This window comes from Gouania willdenowi, chromosome 7 (genome assembly GCF_900634775.1).
Source record: "Gouania willdenowi chromosome 7, fGouWil2.1, whole genome shotgun sequence".
Lineage (NCBI taxonomy): Eukaryota > Metazoa > Chordata > Actinopteri > Blenniiformes > Gobiesocidae > Gouania > Gouania willdenowi.
This window is the reverse complement of record NC_041050.1, coordinates 27,372,207-27,391,689: the sequence shown is the minus strand read 5'-3', so window position 1 is coordinate 27,391,689 and position 19,483 is coordinate 27,372,207. Positions and strand designations below refer to the sequence as shown.

Below are 19,483 nucleotides of genomic sequence, written 5' to 3'. Positions count from 1 at the left end.
CTCAGGTCCATTTTTAAATAACATTCAAACAGCCGAGTGCACAGACTTTGTTCTTTTTCTGGGAAAACAATATAAAATGAACACAAACTTGTTGGAATTGAACTGTAATATAAAACTCTCAACAACAATGTCAAAGAAGTACTGAAAAATAACAGGAATAACCAAGAATGATCAGAAGTACCATGTTGTAGGTTCTTTGTCTGAAAAGAACCTTCTTGAGTTCCTGTAAAGAGACAAACTAACTAAAACACATGCAGGCTATCAGAGTTGGACATTTTTCATTGGAAAAACAAGTCCAATTGGTACAAAATGGAAAAAACAAAACCCTCTCTTGGTGTTTGATAAGTTGACAGAACCTAAAAAAAAAAAAGTGGGGAACTGCATTAGAAAAATTCCTGAAAGAACTATTTTTGTCATTGTTTTTGTTTTATCTTTTCTAAATAATAATAATAATAAAAGAACAATTACTAATTTGTGTATTTCTCAATTTTTTTTCTTCACCATGTCATGTCTGGGGCTCCGTAGAAATTATGGGTATCGGGTCTTCCAATTTTTTATTTTATTTTAATCTACTGTACAATATTCCAATGATGAAGTCAAACAAGTTGTTGTTTTGTACTTTAAAAATATTTTTTTTTTTAGTTTTGATTGGATTTATTGAGGTGGAGGATGAGTCTCATTCTGTCCTGTATTGTCCACTTTATTTTGATTTATTTGAACGTGTACATTTGTCTAAGATGTTTTTTGGATGCCTGAGGAGAAGATTATGAGTTGGCTTTACAGAAAAGAGACTTTTGCTTTTGTTTGTTTTATTTGTAAAGTGTGGAAAAAAAGACAAACAATTTTGTGTCGAAGTTGATCATATTCAAGGCTGCAATATCAGTAATGTATCGGAAGTGGAAAAAGTCAGATTGGGACTTTTTGAAACATGTCAATGTCTAACATAAGACAGACCAAAACTATGTGCATTGGGCAGTTTCTGCTTTCGAATAACACAATGACATCATAGCCAAATGTTTTTCTGTTCAAACTCATTTCAGTTCTAAAGGAAAACTTTGCATATATCAAAGTGCCTAAGGGGTCAATTAGCTAGTGACAGGTCCTCGCATATCCTCACAGTTTTACCCCTGAACAGGTAAATTGGGTTCATAAAACAGTGTGTGGATCGTTTTTCTCAGACCAGAAGACTTTATAAATTAAGTTTTGGAAGCTGTTCCAAAAATCTTGAACGATTACTGTAAGATTGCAACTTTGGCAGAACCATCTCATTCCTATGGCCAACATTGCCTGTCATTATCACGGTTTCTTGTCGGCTGTTTATTTCAGCTTTGAGGAATCATGTGGCTGCTCCAATCCTGAGGGGGAATAAAAATGTGATTAATGAAATCTATAATTATGTCCCATAAAACTCAGCGCTGCGGTTTAGAACGTGCAGGCTTCGACAGAAACGTGTGTCCCTGAACTTCAGGAATTCTCCTGGGAAAACCTTTCCATTGATTGAGGATCTTAAAGTTGATGAATGTAGTGGGAATATCTTGCAGAATGGAGCTCTGTGAAACAAGTGTCACCACCTGTTACTCTTTCACTGAGTGAATGGAAACAAACCCATTGTGTGTGCTTTCAATGCTTATGTACAGTGGCTGTGTAGTTCATGTTTGATGTGGTTCTGCTGCTCTGTTTGCTTTTAGGAGAAGAAAAAAGGTGCAGCCTGCAGGGATTTTTCAATTCAATAAATATCGTTGATAAGGAAATAAACCTGAAGGATATATGGTGAACTTCCTACTTCCTCCTCTAGCCTTCCTGTATCCAAACCACAGCTCCAAGGCCCAGACTCTGTCTCTGGACATTTGCGTAGAGCACTAAAAAGGGAGTTGACGGAGTGGGGCAGGTGAGACGCCAACAGACACCAAGGAAGGAGGTGCTCCGAGCTGACACACACACACACACACACACAGACTGTAACTCACTCAGCCAACACAGACTTGCAGAAGGACGCACAGTCAAAGGCTCATTGCTTGGATCTGAGGAGTGAAGAGTAAAAAATGCATGTGCAGGAGGAGTGAGCGAGGTTGGCTCCCACTAATGACGGATCGTTGGACGTCTTCTTCATCCATCTGGTAAAGTCAACCTTTGTATTTCATGCTGTTTTAGTTTTTTTTGGTTAAGCTTCAACACGTGTAATCCCTTTAAACGCAAACCTTTAAAGTGAAGTTCAAAGACTCCTGGAGAAGTCAAAGGGCCGACTGACCAGCTCTTCTTGAACCTGTAACACTCTGTGTGTGTGTGTCAGCAGTGCACACACGGATTACATCCATCAACCAACCAAGTGCAGCACACTGCTGGCTGTCTGCACTTTATCTCCTGTGTTTACACATGCTATCCGCTGAGGCAGCTCCAACGTTTACCCCTATGGTTCACTTTGCTGCCCCTCACCCTTCCCCTCTGCTCAAACAGCAGGAGGATCAAGTTTCAGTTTTTCTTTCCAGGTTGAAAACAGGTAGTGCAACACTGGGGTTTGACGGTTGAACATAGGACACACACGCCAACGGTTACAAACGGCCGAGCCCTTCACAAAGAGGCTGGAACAATGCAAAGAAAGGAGAGTCCAGGTTGTTAGGGGTTTTTTTTTTTTTTTAGGGCATTGGACCCGTGGTCTATAGAGTGATAAACAAACCTTTAACTCTGCAGAAATGGGTCAGTGGGATAACAAACACCTGCTACTGATAGTGAGCAGAGGTCAGAAATGGGAGTTTAAAAAAAAAGTACAAAAACAATAAACGAGAGCTTAAGGTTAATCTGTCTTTAGCTAACAGTTAATATTTGACTTCTTAGTCAAAGCCCCAGATTTGGACAGCTACAATGACTTAAAACTGAACACACACTGGTGTAAAGAGACTTTTAAATCTTCATATTTGATTGTCACTTCAAGGTGAGACGGAAACTTTAGCTGTTCTGAAAGCACATGTATGAAGTGCCGATTGTTAAGTTGCGCATGCTAAAATAAACAGCAATTGTTTTTGCAACATTTAGCAACAAACCACGTTTATGTGACTTTTTTAATGTTACTTTTGACCAGATTTACAGTAATATTTGTGATATCTCTTTTTTGTAAAAAATATAAAATAAATGTTAAATCTAAAACTAAAATCTAAATGCAAAATGTTAGATATAAATGTTGATTATGTTGATTATATATCTTCAATGTTAAATCTAAATGTTAAATCTAAATGTCACGTGTGAAACTAAATATTTAGCTAATATGCTAATTCCCTGGAAGTGCCAAATAAAAGCTCATGACATTTAGATTTAACATTAAGATTTAGATTTAATATTTAACATTTAAATTTAGATTCAATATTTAACATTTAAATTTAGATTCAATATTTAACATTTAAATTTAGATTCATTATTTAACATTAAGATATACATTTAACATTTAGATTTAACATTGACATTTTATTTTTACGAAAAAGAAAACCCCACAAATTTCACAAATATTGCTGTAAATCTGGTCAAAAGTAACACAAAAAAATTCACATATCTTTTTTTAAACGCGCTAAATGTTGCCAAAAGTTGCTGTTTATTTTAGCATGCACAACTTTACAATCGGCACCCCATACACATGTGCTTCTTTGGCTAACAATGAATGCTAACACGCAACACATAAGGAACTCTACAAACTCCTTGAACTCAAGCTAATGTTTGCTTCTCATTATCTATAGATGTCCGACGACAAACCCATGAGTATTGATTTAAGTAAACACTAAATACTAAACAGAAAAGTAAAAAGTAAATTAAACTAACAAACAATTCTTCTTACGTTTTCATGTTTTGTTTTTTTTTCAGAGAGAATTTCTTTCTTTTTCTTTTACATTTTCATTACATGTGATCCACTACTTCTACATTTTCAAAAATGTAATTAAGCTTTAGTGACATCTGACAACGGTGCAGATACACTAATCACTTCTCCTAAAGACAAACCACAGCTCAGATAAAATGAAAGGTGAAAAAAAGTTGTCAGTAAATTGAACAAAACAAATGTAGGAAAAGGCTTCTTTCATTCCTGATTGTCTGCAGAATCAACATGGTAATAAAAACCAGTCATTCATACGACACAGTCAGATTTGTGGCCATACCAGCCTGATCTCATTAGATCTTGGAAGCTAAGCAGCTCTGGGCCTGGTTAGTAGTTGGCTGGGAGACCACGAGAATTCCAGGGGCCACAGTGGGGGTACAGTCGTTGTGTCTGTCATTGTGTCCTTGGGCAAGGCACTTCACCCACCCCTGAATTCTGTAAAGCTCTAAAGCGCTATGTAAAATCCAATGCATTATTATTATCATAACACAAGTCTGGGCTTAGATGGCCTTTATTTTGAAATTGAACCTGTTTATAAAAGAATACCTCTAGATTTTAGTATTCTTAATATTCATTGTGATTGTTATATTTAAAATGGTTTTGGTTCTGGGGTCACGTCAATGTTCAGAGAGATTCCATGTATCTGTGGTTATTGTGTGTTTGTGCACATAATGCGGGTATTGTGCAATTTTTCTTTTTTTTTTTAATCCCTCATGACTTTGTTTTCCTCCCCCTCTTTGTTTCAGACTTAGTTTTAGAATAACCCTTGGTGAACTAAGATCTTATGGAGCTTTTGGTCATTTTGTGTTCTTTTTTGGCATAGAACTATCAAGAAACACTACCAGAAGAGGCCAAGGGATGATATAAGGCTGAGTTATCAGTGCGAGGGATATCTGTCCATACAAAGTCCCAGCCAACACTAGGATGAACAATCAATCACAGACCCAGATCTTTACAATTACCTACATATTCATGCTAACTTTGCCTGATAAAGCACATTTTTTAAATTATCGTGCAGTGAAACCCTCACACACCATTAATGCCAGTGTACTTTATAACGGAGTTACAACGGATATAAAAACAACATAATTCCATCTGGAATGAAAACTAAAGCCATCGAGATGCCCCTAAAATCATCACCCCTCATTTCATGTCTTAACTGTTCACTTACCAGTTATTAAATCTAGAGAGCACAGGTAGGAATGGGATGTTATTGGAGACCATATTTGACCCATTTCCACCCTACCACACTCCAGTATTTTTCACCATCCTATGAAGGAAAGCCAATATTTTCTTAGTTTTTTTTTTTTTGGACGATGTAAAAAAATCCATCTGTATTACTTATTAAATTGAACAAACAGCCAAACACTCAACAGTTCTTCGGCATGGTGAAACCTTTTCTATTACAACGGGAGTCAATATGTGGCTAACGTTGTTTTATCCCCAAACAAAAATGGCGACTGGCGTTGCTAGGCAGAACTTAACCCGATGCCCGACTTCCCGAATCAGTGGAGGGTGGAGGAGGGGTTATTGCTTCACATCATTTGATAGTCTTTTCAATGTCGTGTAGCTACATCAACGTGGCCTAAGACTAAAAGATAAACATAGAAGAAGAAGAATACATGTTGTCTTCCTTCACACGCGTTTGCCTACACAGACTTTGCCGCGGGTCGATACTCTACCATTCACTGAATCACCATTTGAAAGACTAACCAAACACATTCTAAGGACTGGCTGCACAAACAATGCGTCACGAAGGTTGAAATGACGGACTTGATATTTATGGGTCTGATAATGTCTTTGTCTGATAACTGAAAGGGAACGGCCTCTTTTCATTTTCTTAGGTATAGCTGACCATTTACAAAGACGCAATATTTAAACAGTTGTTCCATAAAGGAGTACGTCATGGTAAGTTCAAGGTAATCTACAAGCAGACTGAGGATTTCCTTAATCACTAACCACACTGGGGATGGACGACCTGTGAACAAACAAGCACAGAATTCTAATTTAATCTGAGTCGCAACCAGTGGTTATAAAGGATGTTTGAAGCTGATAAGACAGGGGTTGTTAAAGAGATATCTGCCTGTTCCCAGTATTTAGAACATGTTTGATTGAGCAGAGAGGAGAGCAGAAGGTGCAGGAATGTCAAGGGTAGATGGGGTGATTACTAGAGAACAAGCTTACACTTTGTGTTAATGGGACAGAGGACACAGAGAGCACACCTGTGTGCTGTCATCACTCAGTCCCCGACGCACAAACACACACAGTCTCCTTAAGGATGTGGCTTCAAGTGCTGAACAACAGCTTATTAGCATGTCCTACTCTTATCAGTGACCACATACAAAGGACAAGGAGAAGATCTGTCTTCAGGGGCCGCCGTCTCAATCTGTTCAAGGTCTCAATCAGTGGGCGGGATCTTGGACACGTCTTTACATCGAGTCAGAAGGGGGGAAAATAACTTGGCTGAGTTTGTCCACACATATTAATAAGTGAACAAGAACAAGCACAACATTCTCTCAAGGACTCTCTGTCAGTCGTCCTCTGAGTCCAGAACTGATCCACTACATCAGAAATAGGCAACTGGCGGTCGTCTAATTTTGCGCAGCCCCCAAAACAAATCCCCAAAAGTTGTATTTCAAGAAGTTTGAATGAATATATAGCCTGTTGAATATTGAAAGTCAAAGTTAGGAGTTAGCAATGTGAGAAAAATTCATGAAGCCAACAAAAATTGAGCTACACGTGACACTGAACGCATGAAACACGACAATGTCACAAAATTTTGTGAGATACGATTGCAACGAGGCAACAATAGGAAAACGATTAACAGTAAAAGCAAAACACAGCTTACAGAACACTATTGAACTTTAGTTTGTAGCCCTCACTGCTTAGATACAATGTTTTATATTGTCCGTGTTATAAATAGTGGGATCTGATTTTGTTAATATTGAGTCGAATCATTTAGAAGAGGAAAACTTCTAAAAATGCAGCAGAATTTCATTTTCTTTAATAAATTAATTTAATACTTACCCCTTGGATATGGAAACTTTGAGTATACACTATATGTCTGATAAAATAAAGTCAAAATCGGACCAAAAGATGACTTGTGGAGTTTATTCCAGATCTCTGGCATGAACAAAAAGGTACAGATGAAGAGGTATCTTAAGGAAAAGAGAAAGTGGAAATCACACAGTACCAGCACAGATTTTTTATAGGATAAAAAGGAAAAGCTGGTGAGAAAGGCTGCCATTGGCTAATCACATAACCATGCAAGAACTTTGTTATGAGATTGTCTGACACTGAGAGAGAATCACAGTGTTTTGTAAATGTAAAATGTTTGCCATTCCATAAAAGAACATAACGACTATTCTATGTGAACATGAGTATTGCATATATGAGACTCTATTCCCACTATCTTTATTTGTAAACTAACCCTTACTTTTCTTTGGTTTTCTTCCAATCAGCCATCAGTGAAGGAAAGGCCTAGAGGAACAGACCAGAGCGGCCAAAGGAGAGCAAAAGCTCCCGTGTCTGAAGATGGATGAGAATCCACAGGTTTGGCATGTGCAGATGGCACCACAGGACGAGGCTGGAGAACTACCGAAGAAGGTGTCTGTGGTGAACCAGCCGGAGTGTTCCATCTGCTACAACACGTACGACAATGTCTTCAAGACGCCCAAAGTTCTGGACTGCACCCACACCTTTTGTCTGGAGTGCCTCTCCCGGCTCATGGCCATCTCCCTGGCAGATCAGGATGGCACTGGTGGAACGACTCAGCTCTATTGTCCCTTTTGCCGTCACCCAACGCTGCTTCCCAAAGAGGGGCCCCCGGCCCTGGCCACCAGCCATGAGGTCCTCTGCAAGCTGCCCATCCACCAGCAGCAGGAGGAGTCGGTGTGGTTGGAAGGCGAGAAGCTGTGCTACAAAAGCTCCAAGCAGAACAGAGGCTCCGGACCCCCGGACAGCCCCACTGCCTTCTGCATCTGTATCGACATCGGTGGCAGTAAAACAGTGGCCGCTCCGGTCCAGACCAGGCGCAGGACTTCAGGCGTGATGGGCAGACTGTCAGACTGGAAGAGGATGATCCTCTTTTTTGTGCTCATGGTGCTTCTGGTCGTGGTTGTGTTGTGGCCCTTGCAATGTGTTTTCAGCACTGGAAACATGCGATGCATGAGAGAACCCATCCAGCCTAGCCCGACTGCGATAAGCTCCACGTTGATTCCTCTCACCAGGGTGTTTGATCCGAAGGGATGAACACATTGACTGCACTGGACCTGTACATAGCACTGTGTGGTTCTGGGTCACATTTGGTCTCATCATGTCAGACTTAGCATATTTTGCACTAACATCTTATACACAGTGTAAAAAAACTCAGTTTAACTCATTTGAACTGTGAACACTGACACCAAATGAATGTACTATCCACATTATTCCTGGAGGTGACACTGTAGATTCGATGATTGGCACAAAGCTCTGTGTGATTGAAGAAGTAGAGGTAGCTAATAATAATAAAACAATAAGGATTTAAAGGGTTTTAAAAATCAATGACCTTGATTTTCTATTGTCAAAACATTTGACAACAAATAATGTTAACTGGTTCAAACAATCATTACAAAGCAGTACCAGGAGTAAGTAGAATATTTATTTTAGTTTTTTTTTAAAGTCAGAAACATTCACAACTTCATTGCACTTTAATCCACATCAAATCTGCTTTTTTATACTAATAAAAGTTAGGGTTTAAATATCTGCTGGCATTTCCTCCATTCACTGTTTTTGTTCCGATTGTGTCAAAAATGAACAAATGTAATGTTTTGATGAAGAGGGAAAGCTTGAAAGTACTGAAAATAAAAATGCTGCTGACTGCAACGATTCAAACCTAACGAGAATGATTGTTCACCTCTTGTGCCAAGTAAAGACTTTGTATATTGTATGTTATGCTTTGTTTTCTAAAACAGTGATAAAAATGTCAAATATTATCTCCAATCATGTTTTCAGGTCTGAATGTTGATGAAGTTGATTATGGCTCACCTAAATCACTGTCAATAAAATGACTATTACGGAATGTTTTAAATCCATTCAATACGTCACACATGATGGGAAACAATATATTCATTTATGCAAAGATTGGATTGTAAAGCCAATCTCTGCAGTTCTTTCAGTGTTATAAAAAGTAAACACTCGCTTCATCCAAACAGGAAGTTCACTCTTGACCTGGATTGGATTCGTCAGGTGACGGTAAACGGGAGGCAAGGGTTTTTTTTTCCCCTATTCACATTTACTGTACAGAACATGGAGGCTGATTTATGACAGTCACTCAAGTGTGGCCATAAATTTAATTTCCCTTCATTCTGTAACAACTTTCCGCTAAACAATAAAGTCAGGAAAAAAACCTAACTTCTAATTAAATTTTCCGAGAACAATAAAGCCATTGATGACCAGACGAACACATTCTGTCAGGTTTTCTGAATCGTCACAGGTGAGTTTTTATCAATATATATATATATATATATAAAAACCAGGTCAAGGTTATTGAAGCAAAGAAAAGTAAAGGCTGGTGGCCTGATCCAATAAGCAGAGGTGTAAAGAAGAATACTGATATATCCAACTCCAGTAGAACTACTGTTACTTGATTGACATTTCACTCAAGTACAAGTAAGTTATACATAAAATACTTAAGTAAAAGCGGAAAAGTAACTGAAAGTAAAAGTTACTCGTTACTTTCAAATCATTAATCTTTGGCAATCATTTTTACGACAGCTATGCATGTTTTATTATTGCAATGAAACAAATACATTTATTTTATTGCATCATTGTGACCATCACCAGCTATCTCTAAGGAAAGGTAAGAAAAACTTTAATAGAGGGAAGATATAAAAAGAGATTAACGTAGCCACCACCTAAAGACTGAAAGGATGTGCGACTAGGGCAGAGATATAGGCAACTGGGGACCCGGGGGCCACATGTGGCCCTTGGTTTAATTATGCACGGCTTCTAAAGTAACTGCATAAAGGGACTTCAATAATACAAGATAAAAGAAAATAGACAAAAAAAACACACTAAACTTAACCCACAAAAAAACACACACCCAACACACCCACAACAAATACTAACTGAAATGATGAGAAAACAAGAGCTATTGTTCTTTCCTGTATTTTTGCTCAGATTGGTAATTTTTCTAAATGCTGCCATGAATTTGAAAAATGTGGCCCTCGAATGAGACAATCCTATATTTGTGGCCCTCGCTCCTATAAAAGTTGCCTATTCCTGAACTAAGGTATTGGGCTCCAGATACTACAGCACACTTTCAAAGGTCTAGTCTTGGATGGTGAAAATGGATGAGCCACTAATAAAACTCATAATCAAGCAATGCAACAATATGATTAATGTGTTCAGTATATAAACAGTAGGGTGACATGTAACAAAGTACAAATACTTTGTACTTTGTTACAAATACTTTGTACTTTGTTACAAATACTTTGTTACAAATACTTTGTTACAAATACTTTGTTACTGTATTTGAGTGGTTTTATATGGTATCTGAACTTTACTTGAGTATTCATTTTTTTTGGTGACTTCTTACTTTTACTCCTTATTTTTTTAAACAAATATCTGTACTTTATACTCGTTACATTTTAAAAATGAGCTTGTTACTTTTAAGACCTTGTCACTCAAACTAAACACGCCACTACCTGCTTCTGCTGCTTGTGAAAGGCTTTTCAGCAGCTCGACTCATTTTTAGACCAAACATGGCATGTCTCCCTGGAGAACATGATTCTCATGAGGCTAAATTAAAATGTTGGGTGTTTGAGGTTTTTTCTGTTAAGCAGGTCCCTTAGTGTTATAGTTAATATTTTTAAGTTTTTAAAAAATGTTAAACTGAAAGCTGCTCTGGGTTTAATTGAGCATTAGCATTTTTTTCTTGAAACATTTTATTTACAAATGCTAAATTCTCCAGGTGTTCAAAGGTAAATACTTGTTTCCATGGACCATGGAATGTCTTATTACATTTGTTTTACGTTTTACTTTTTTACATAAGTAGATTTAGTAGCATGTACCTTTTTTTTTTTTTTTTTAACTTTTACTCAAGTAAGGGAGCAACTTCAACATTTTTAGCAAATTAAGTTAAAAGGTCATTTATTTATTTATATATTCAGTTTATTTCCGACATGGTTGCATTCACAGAGATTTTGTTATTTCTCTTTTTTTGTTTTGTACATGTCGAAAAAGGAGACGAGAGAAGCAGTTTGCTTATCTAGGTCCCATCCCCTGTTTAAAACACAGAAAATTTACATCAAAGCTCGTCTCTCTGGTCAAACAGTCTTTAGTTCTTCTGAGGACAATTGCAATTTATTTATTTTTTTGTCCTTTTTTACTGTAATTATGTTTTATTTGTTCAATGATTTGTGTTTTTGTTTTCAACATTGTAACTCTTAAAATTTTGCACTCAAACCACTCCTAAAACAGGTATTTTCTTTTAAATTTGATTCTAACCTGTTTGCCTTACAACAGCGTAATAATGTGTAATAAAGCTCCAGCAGATCTTTGTCATCCCGCGCAGAAGAAAAACAAATATTAAAAGAAACAAATTGATTTAATCACAAGCCACAAATGCAAACAAACATCCAATGTAAATTTGCATAGTGCCATCATAAAATTTTATTACACCGTTTTGAAGCCATTGCTGGCATCTCATTGCATCCGCAGTTGTAGCCTGTACAGCACAAAAAGGCGTCTGGGTGGAGCCAGTGCATGAAGAAGAAAAGAAGGAAGAAGAGGAGGGAACAAAAAGGGAGCTCCTAAAAATACACAGACATCATGTTCAAGTAAGAGTTAGAGGGTGAGCAGACTGCCGACTCCCTCTGTGCTGGTTATCCAAATTAAATCGGTGATATCAAACCAACAGAACATCATGATAACAGAGCAGACACCATACAAAAAGCAACACAATCCATCTGAAGCAGAGAGAAAATACTAACACACAAAAAAACTATAGTGCACAAGCAAGAATACTTCCACACGCAGCCTGAGGCCAAAGGTTCAGCAGTTTCACACTTTCAAGTACTGATGTTTCACAAAATTACACACAAGCTTATTCAAAGAGGCAAAACACATCAAAAAAACCTACAAAAAAACATCTCATTTGTCACACAGAGATCACAGATCAGTGAAGGTAACAGACAACAGGACAAAGGGACGAATTAACGGATAAATGTTGAAGTGCATTTTGAAGGAAACCCTAAAGAGAGACGACAGGGGGCGGGTGATAGGCAGCATCTACAGTCTTCTGAGGACAGAGCTGGGTTTGTCTGAAATAACCAGAAATGTTTGATTGAACTTTGGCGAGCTTTACAATCTAGGGGTTCATTCACACTGGAGCGGTTAAAACGCTCTCGGATTTATTTGCTCGGATAATCCACCTCGTTTGGGCGGTGTGAATACGCAAATGAAGTCTAAAGCGGATCAAACAGGCGAATTCTAGAGCGGATGCTTTTGCCGGTCACGGAACATTTCCAATTGAAGTCTAGAGCGATTAGGAGCACCGTGAACACAACCGCACTCAGAGCGGACCAAACGCAGGAAGTATCGGCGATGACGCAAAACAGAGAAGGCAGAAGTTTCAGCACACTCTTAAGAGCTCGCTTTGACCCATTGTTGAGAGCTTCTTCTTCGGATTTCTGTTTTTCTGCCCAGAGAAATCTCTACTCCAGTAACGCAGCACTCATGTAACTGCACCAGAGGCTGTTTGGAGCGGATCAGAAGCTGCACTCTGAACGCAAACCGAGCCAAACCAAGGTGATAAAATTATTACCTGTCCGTCGCCCATTCGAACCGAGTCCGGGACTAAACTGGTGTGAAAGCACCCTGAGATACACTCTGCTTTTACTGCGATTAACATGTGCCCTCACTTTGTTCCTCTGCCTCTATTTTGAATGAATAATGTGACCTGATGTGGCTTCTGTTTGCAGAGAACGAGGAATCACTCTCCCGTCGTCATTTACGTATTAGTTTGAAGTCTTAAACCAAGGAATCTTGACCCTAAAGTTATTACACCTTCAACGATGCGGGTCATATTTCACCACGTGGAGGTTAAAAATAGGCCGACAGCCTGCTGGACAGCACCGAGTCCCAGGCCAGGTCCCGATCACATCAGTGACGTGGGACTCTAGGATCGTCAAGCTGGATTACTGCCATCTTTCAAATTACTTTTTAGAGACAAATCTATTCTTCAATCTGGGGCAGATAGAACATCTGGCTCAAATCGTAATCGCCCCCCCTTCTCACCCCGTCTCCTTGTGACGATCTCTTCCGACAGATGTTGAACCACATCTGACCTGCTGATTAACATGGGTGGATTCACCCATTCATTCAGGGTTCTTCTTTGGCCTATTTCCAGTCAATTATAAACACATTTCAAAATAAGAATGATTGTTCGTGCTGGGAAGTGTATTTAAAAGCTTAAAACAACACCTGATGAGTTTCCATAATCAATAAGGGATCAAAAAGGGACGAGACCACTGCAAGTTTCAGGACAACAACAAAGATGTTTGAGATGGATTCATGATGGAGACATTGCCTCATTCAGCCACGTCTGACAGAATGACACCATTGACTCCCCCAATTCCAATTATTTGAAAAAATTTGGCAGCTCGTTTGACCTTCCTGAGCTCCAGGATCCTGTGACTAGTTACGTAAGTGTCCTTGCAGTCACTCAGCAGCCACAGTAATGACAGTCCCAGCTGGAGGCACGGTGAAAACCCTTGGAGGATCGGATTCACTTGCCAGCCTGCTACGAGAGCAGGACAGGGACAACCTTCTGTCCACCAACAGACAAACATCTCAGGTGAGACCTGCTCTTCGTCCCACATTGGATCAGTTCAGGACACGTTCTGGCCCTGGTTTCTGGCCCCTTGAGACACAAGCGGCCATCTTTCAGTGAGTCTGCATTTCCATGTTAGAAGTAGTGAGGTGCAACAGCATGTGGAGGCACTTGATAATGTTGAGTGAGAAAAAAGCAGAGGTGTGAGGAATGAAGGTGAGGAGTGAGCCCTGGAGGTGGTTTTTGTGCTAATAAAGGTTTCGGGGCCCTGAGAAAGTTCCACCTCCGTGTTTGGCCCCTCAGAGGCCCTGCAGGAGGAGAGTCGGCTGGCCAGCGTCAGACTGAGGCCACCGACCACGGCTGTGGAGCAGAAATATCACCAATGGACTCCCTCCGCCCCACATGAAGGGTTCCCTGGTGCTGATGAAGCAACACCTCCGCTAAAATTTAAAAAAACAAAAACAGGGAAAAGGGGAGCATTGGTCAATGGTAAATCTCATTTGGTGAACCTTGACAACACTTTTCCCAAACACTGATAAATTTGTCATTTTGGAAAAATGCACAAAAAACAACCAAAGAAGAACAGTTACACTAAAAACAATAGGGAGGGGATTTATTTGTTGGGTATTCTATTTCATGGACGCTTTACCAAACCAAACTAAAACAAAATCACATCTCTCTATTGGTAATTCAACTATTTTTATTTAATCTCCTTTGAAGTTAATTGGTCTACACCAGGGGTGCCCAACCCTGGTCCTCAAGAACCCCTATCCAGCATGTTTTAGATGTTTCCCTCTTCCAACACACCTGATTGAAATGACCAGGATCGTTATCAGGCTTCTGCAGAGCTTGATGATGGGTTAATCATCTCCTCTCTCTCTCTCTCTCTATATATATATATATATATATATATATATATATATATATATATATATATATATATATATATGGCAAGCCATTCAGGAAATTAAATATATTTATATATGAAAGTTTGAATATATACTGTATATGCAAGTCTGAATATATATAAGAAAAGTTTGAATATGTTTACATGGATTCATGATGGAGACATTGCCTCATTCAGTCACATGTCTGACAGACTCCCCCAATTCCAATGATTTGGAAAAATTTGGCAGCTTGTTTGACCTTCCTGAGCTCCAGAATCTTGTAACTAGTTACGTGAACATCCCTGCAGTCACTCAGCAGTGACCACCCAGTAAAATGTTTATTTTGCACGTTATAAATACCGCTAACAGCAGTCGTCAACACACAGGGACGTTGATCACAAGAAACGAGGAGCACCAGTAGATTTATTACACCACCTCTGGTTCCACATATGTGCATGTTTTACGTAACATCCATTTGTTGGTTTTGATTTATTTATGTATTCATAACATTTCAATTCACCTGTAATGTGACTTATGCGTTGCTTCTTTTTATGTCCGGACCGGGAGCAAAAGTCCGCCCAGTCACCAGATTATCTGGATAATATTTGGACCGTAACACTGTTCGTAAAGTTGTCAGATATTCGCAGAGTTGGACTTCCAGCATCAATATCTTTTAAATCATCGACACACAAATTACGCCTCTGCCATCAATGTGAGGTGGAAAACATGATACAAGATAATTTTTTATCAAACACAGCAGATTAAAAGTCTGTCTGTTCTGTGTGGTGTTTTTCATATATATATATATATATATATATATATATATATATATAAACCAAGCATGAGTAACTCTCTAACTACATTCATCATCACCTTCACCAATTCAACAACATTTAGCTTTAAAGTAAGGCTGGAACAGAAATTAAAAAACTACAAAACCAAACCCACCTTTAGCTTTACGTCATAAATTTAGCCCTCAGAGATTTCTACATTTTAAAATTTTCCACACCGGTGGCGCTCTCTCACGTGCCACGCAATGCCCCCCTATGTTGTGAAGTATTCCTGGTGAGAATTCTGACTTCTATCTCTTTTCTTCAGGTTTGCTATTAGGCTAACATGATAACCTTTAAAAAAGCATGGATTAAAATAATGTTAATTGTTTTTAATTCTCAGACTCAATTCTTAGCTTCACTTCTTGATTTTCTATAAAACTCCATTCACATCTGTGTAAGAAACCTTATGTGACTGTGAGAAAAAACAATTAAATCCATGTTTGTATTTCAACGCTTTTAACACATAATCAATGCTGAATACTAAAAGAACATCACAGCATACAAATTTAGATTTTAAATTTTTTTTTATTTATTTTGCCTAATTTTGGAAATTTTCATTATTATATTATCGATATGCTCACGCTAACCCGGGGATTCCACTGGATACGTCTCCGCTGACCCACGGCACCGATCCGGTATTTCACCGCTGTCCGCCGTCCGGTAATTCCCACCGGTTGCGTTTTGAGTGCGCCACGGTGCGCTCTGGTTGAACGACTGTGACGTCACGAGAGAGAGGGGTTCTCACGATATTTATATAATCGCATGAGAACATGGTTAAATGTATGTGTATAAACACAACAATAAACAGATAAACAGGTCAGTGTTTCTAATGAAGGAGAACAAGAAGGATGGACTCTGGATTTGTCATAGCCACATTTTTTAGCAACAGCCAAGACAGAAGAGACAAAACTGCATCAGTAAAACATGAACTAAATCAAAGTTGCTGCAGTTTACAGTGAGTTACAGTATGAGAGGAAACAATATAGTGGATGTGAATTTGTTTTCACACATAATGACGTTTTGGTGATGTATTTACTTGAAATATAATCTGAAGCGTTTTATTTTGAAAAGTAACCCAATATTTTATTGCGGAGTAGGTGCTTAATTTTCTGTTTAGCTTAATTTGCTCTGTGCTGATTGATGCGTCATGCTCCGGTGTCCGCCAGAAATAGAAGTCCTGCGTACAGTATATCTGGCGGAGGGCACCAGACTACCGCATCTGGGAAGGAGCTGACACGCAGCGCAGCTGACACGCAGCACAGCTGACACGCAGCACAGCTGACACGCAGCACAGCTGACACGCAGCGCAGCTGTCACGCAGCGCAGCGGACCCGGTGGAAATTAACACATAGAATAAAGTGGAAACCTATCAGCTCTGGTGACGCGGCAGTGACGTAATGCAGCGGAGCCGCATCCAGTGGAAATTGAGGGTAAGTATCAATTTTTTTATTTTTAATTTGTTTAATTTTTTTTTAATCTAAGATTTGTTTTATTATTTTGAAAACCTTTTCTGCTTTTTCACTAAAATGTGCAGGTACATCTTCACAGAAATTTTGTCACTGTTTGTTGAAGGAACCAATATATTGTTTACTGGAATATTGCACTATAATGGTGTCACTGGCAAGAAAGACCCTATTTTTTTGTTTACTAAAAGCACTATTGGAGGTACTTATTTGTTTACATTGATATGTTGACACTTATTTACAGAAATGTTGCACTAAAATAGTGTCACTGTTTATAGGACACTTTTTCAATGTATTGTCTTTCAGAGATATAAAAAAAAAATTGTATTTTTTCACCTAATGTTTTTTTTTTCTTATGTCATAGATTATCGTAGATTGATTTCTGACCAATATTTAGATAATCTCAGTATTGTCATATCAAGAGATAATCGTTACCGTGAGCTGTGTGTCGTATCGTATTGCGAGGTACCCACCCCTAGTAGTTAGTACATCTTTTACCTGATATTACCAAAAACAGTTATTTTCCATCAACACTGAAGAAATATATATTATGATTTGTACTTTTCAGAATTTAGGAGAAAGAACTAAATTCACAATTTGATATTATAACTAAACCTTTAGCTCTATTTGCTAAACATTGAGCTCAGCCTCTAGTTACCACCCTACAAACAAATAATCAGGTTTTAAATCGATTTAATTCACAGAATAACAGCTTCCTGTATTAACACTTGTTGGTGAGGTGTCGAACCTTAAAGGAGACATATCATGCTTTTAAATCCTTCCTTTTTACATATAAATCATACAGTTGTGGTCTATATAAAGTGGAACTGCAATGCTTGGGTCTGAATTCCTCATTATTATAGCTCCACAGACCCCTTTTCTACCCTTTTCTGATCTGCTTCTGAGAGCAACTCGTTTTGGTGGTCTCTTTAAATGCAAATGAGACACTTCATACCCCGCCCCCTCTCCAGGTTGCAGAGGTGACATTCGGTTCAACTCCACCCTGTTCGGCCATTTTTGTAGTTTGATAGAAGAGATACGATTATCTGGCGGCGCAGAAACTTTTTATTCACACGTTATTTACAAAATGTCAACAACTGAAGACTTGTCCATCCAGCCTTACATGTTTGAGCCAGAGTCAGACCCAGCGGAGCGAGATGAAAATGAAGATGATGAACCTGCAGAACCCTAACAAGTGAGCTAACACAAGCACCGAGCTAACGCTAGCGCCAAGCTAACTTCACGAAATGCATTTTAATACAGTCTTTTCGGAGACAAAAACGGCAAAATGAAATGACTAATGAAAACTTTAGACTTAAATTAAATCACGTAGGCCATATCATCAAGGATCTAAAACGAGCACACAGCGCTAACATATGAAGACGGTGCAACTGCTAATGCTAACAAAACAATGACAGGGACGTCTTATCATCACACTTTTTAGCGTTATTTACAGCTTACCGAAGTGCTCTGTTCGTTGTCTCCAAAGATAGAAGGAATTGAACCCTCAATCAGACAAAGTCTTTCGGCATATCCTTCTTTTTTACTGGCGAAGCAGTCATCCATGAAGTGCTTCACGCACACAAAAATGACCTTACCCACAGATGTGGGTACATTTCTGTGAAAAATAAAACTCAACCAGGCACTTTGAAAAGGTTCTGATGCTGGGAGACGGTGTAATGAAGCGTGTGGGTTACTACATCCAACAACCCAACATTTTGACTTATCCTCTAGTAACTTCGGCATCCTTGAGCTTGGACTACAAAATAAAAGCGAGAAATAAAAATGGTGGATTGCCTGGAGTCGATGTCCTAATTTGGCAGTTCCGCTGCAAATACTGTGACGTCATTGTTCAAAAAACGTAATAGTGAATCGAAAAATCGAAGCAGATTGAAAAATATGACAAAAACAGAATATAAAGATATCAACGGAGCACCTGAAGAGACTAATTTGAACTTTTCTGTACTTCTAACCACTCTAAATAAACAACAAAATGCATTTAAGGGCTAAAAAAGTGGATTTAGCATGATATGTCCCCTTTAAAAAGAAAGCACGGGTACTTACCAAGAGACAGGGAGACGTGGACGTCCACGAGCACGTTCTACCTCCTGGTGTTGCTGCTAAAAGACGTCTGAGGGGTTTTAAAGTGAATGTTCTCGTACACACTCGAGGAATCGTCGTTCGTCATCCTACAACAGGAGAAAAATTATTTCTGCCTCTGATCACGGCTTGAATTTTGATTTAGTTTTAATCGTAGTATTTTGACTAAAATGCAACTTGGTTTTAATCAAAATGTAGTCATCAGGACTATTTTGGGTATTCAACAGATAAAACTAGAATTTGAATAAAGTAGATTTTAATCCACTAAATCTGTTCCCGATATAGTTTATGCATTTCTTTTAAAGATGAAATTATCATTGATCAACCTGATAATGGGTGATAATGTTTGTAATTACAGATTTGATGTGATCAATGGGTTAGACCAGTGTTTCCCAACTAGAGGTACGAGAGCACATTACAGGGGGTACGTGGAAAAATTAAGAATTTATTTCCAAGATAATAAAAAATATTCTCAGTCATTTCACAAGTCCGTCAATAAAATAGTACGTCTGCGCAATGACTTCTTTTTA

General features: G+C 38.6%; 2 protein-coding genes across 3 annotated transcripts in view; one reads left to right on the top strand and one right to left on the bottom strand.

The window, feature by feature from the left end:
- Nucleotides 1-1,867: 1,867 nt before the first annotated feature.
- rnf223 (ring finger protein 223) lies at nucleotides 1,868-8,915 on the top strand. The gene is made up of 2 exons (XM_028454143.1): nucleotides 1,868-2,117; nucleotides 7,318-8,915. Exon 2 carries the CDS (start codon nucleotides 7,391-7,393, stop codon nucleotides 8,105-8,107), a length of 717 nt encoding a protein of 238 aa, XP_028309944.1. The 5' UTR covers nucleotides 1,868-2,117; nucleotides 7,318-7,390; the 3' UTR covers nucleotides 8,108-8,915.
- Nucleotides 8,916-11,425: 2,510 nt separating this feature from the next.
- Nucleotides 11,426-19,483, bottom strand: part of ptpn11b (protein tyrosine phosphatase non-receptor type 11b) — a 64,056-nt gene continuing 55,998 nt past the window's right edge. For both annotated transcript variants that reach the window (XM_028453091.1, XM_028453092.1), the window contains exons 15-16: nucleotides 18,918-19,042; nucleotides 11,426-14,110 (exon numbers count right to left, since the gene is read on the bottom strand). In XM_028453091.1, the coding sequence (XP_028308892.1) occupies nucleotides 18,955-19,042 (88 nt within the window). In that variant the 3' untranslated portion in view covers nucleotides 11,426-14,110; nucleotides 18,918-18,954. The remainder of the gene's footprint in view (nucleotides 14,111-18,917; nucleotides 19,043-19,483) is intronic.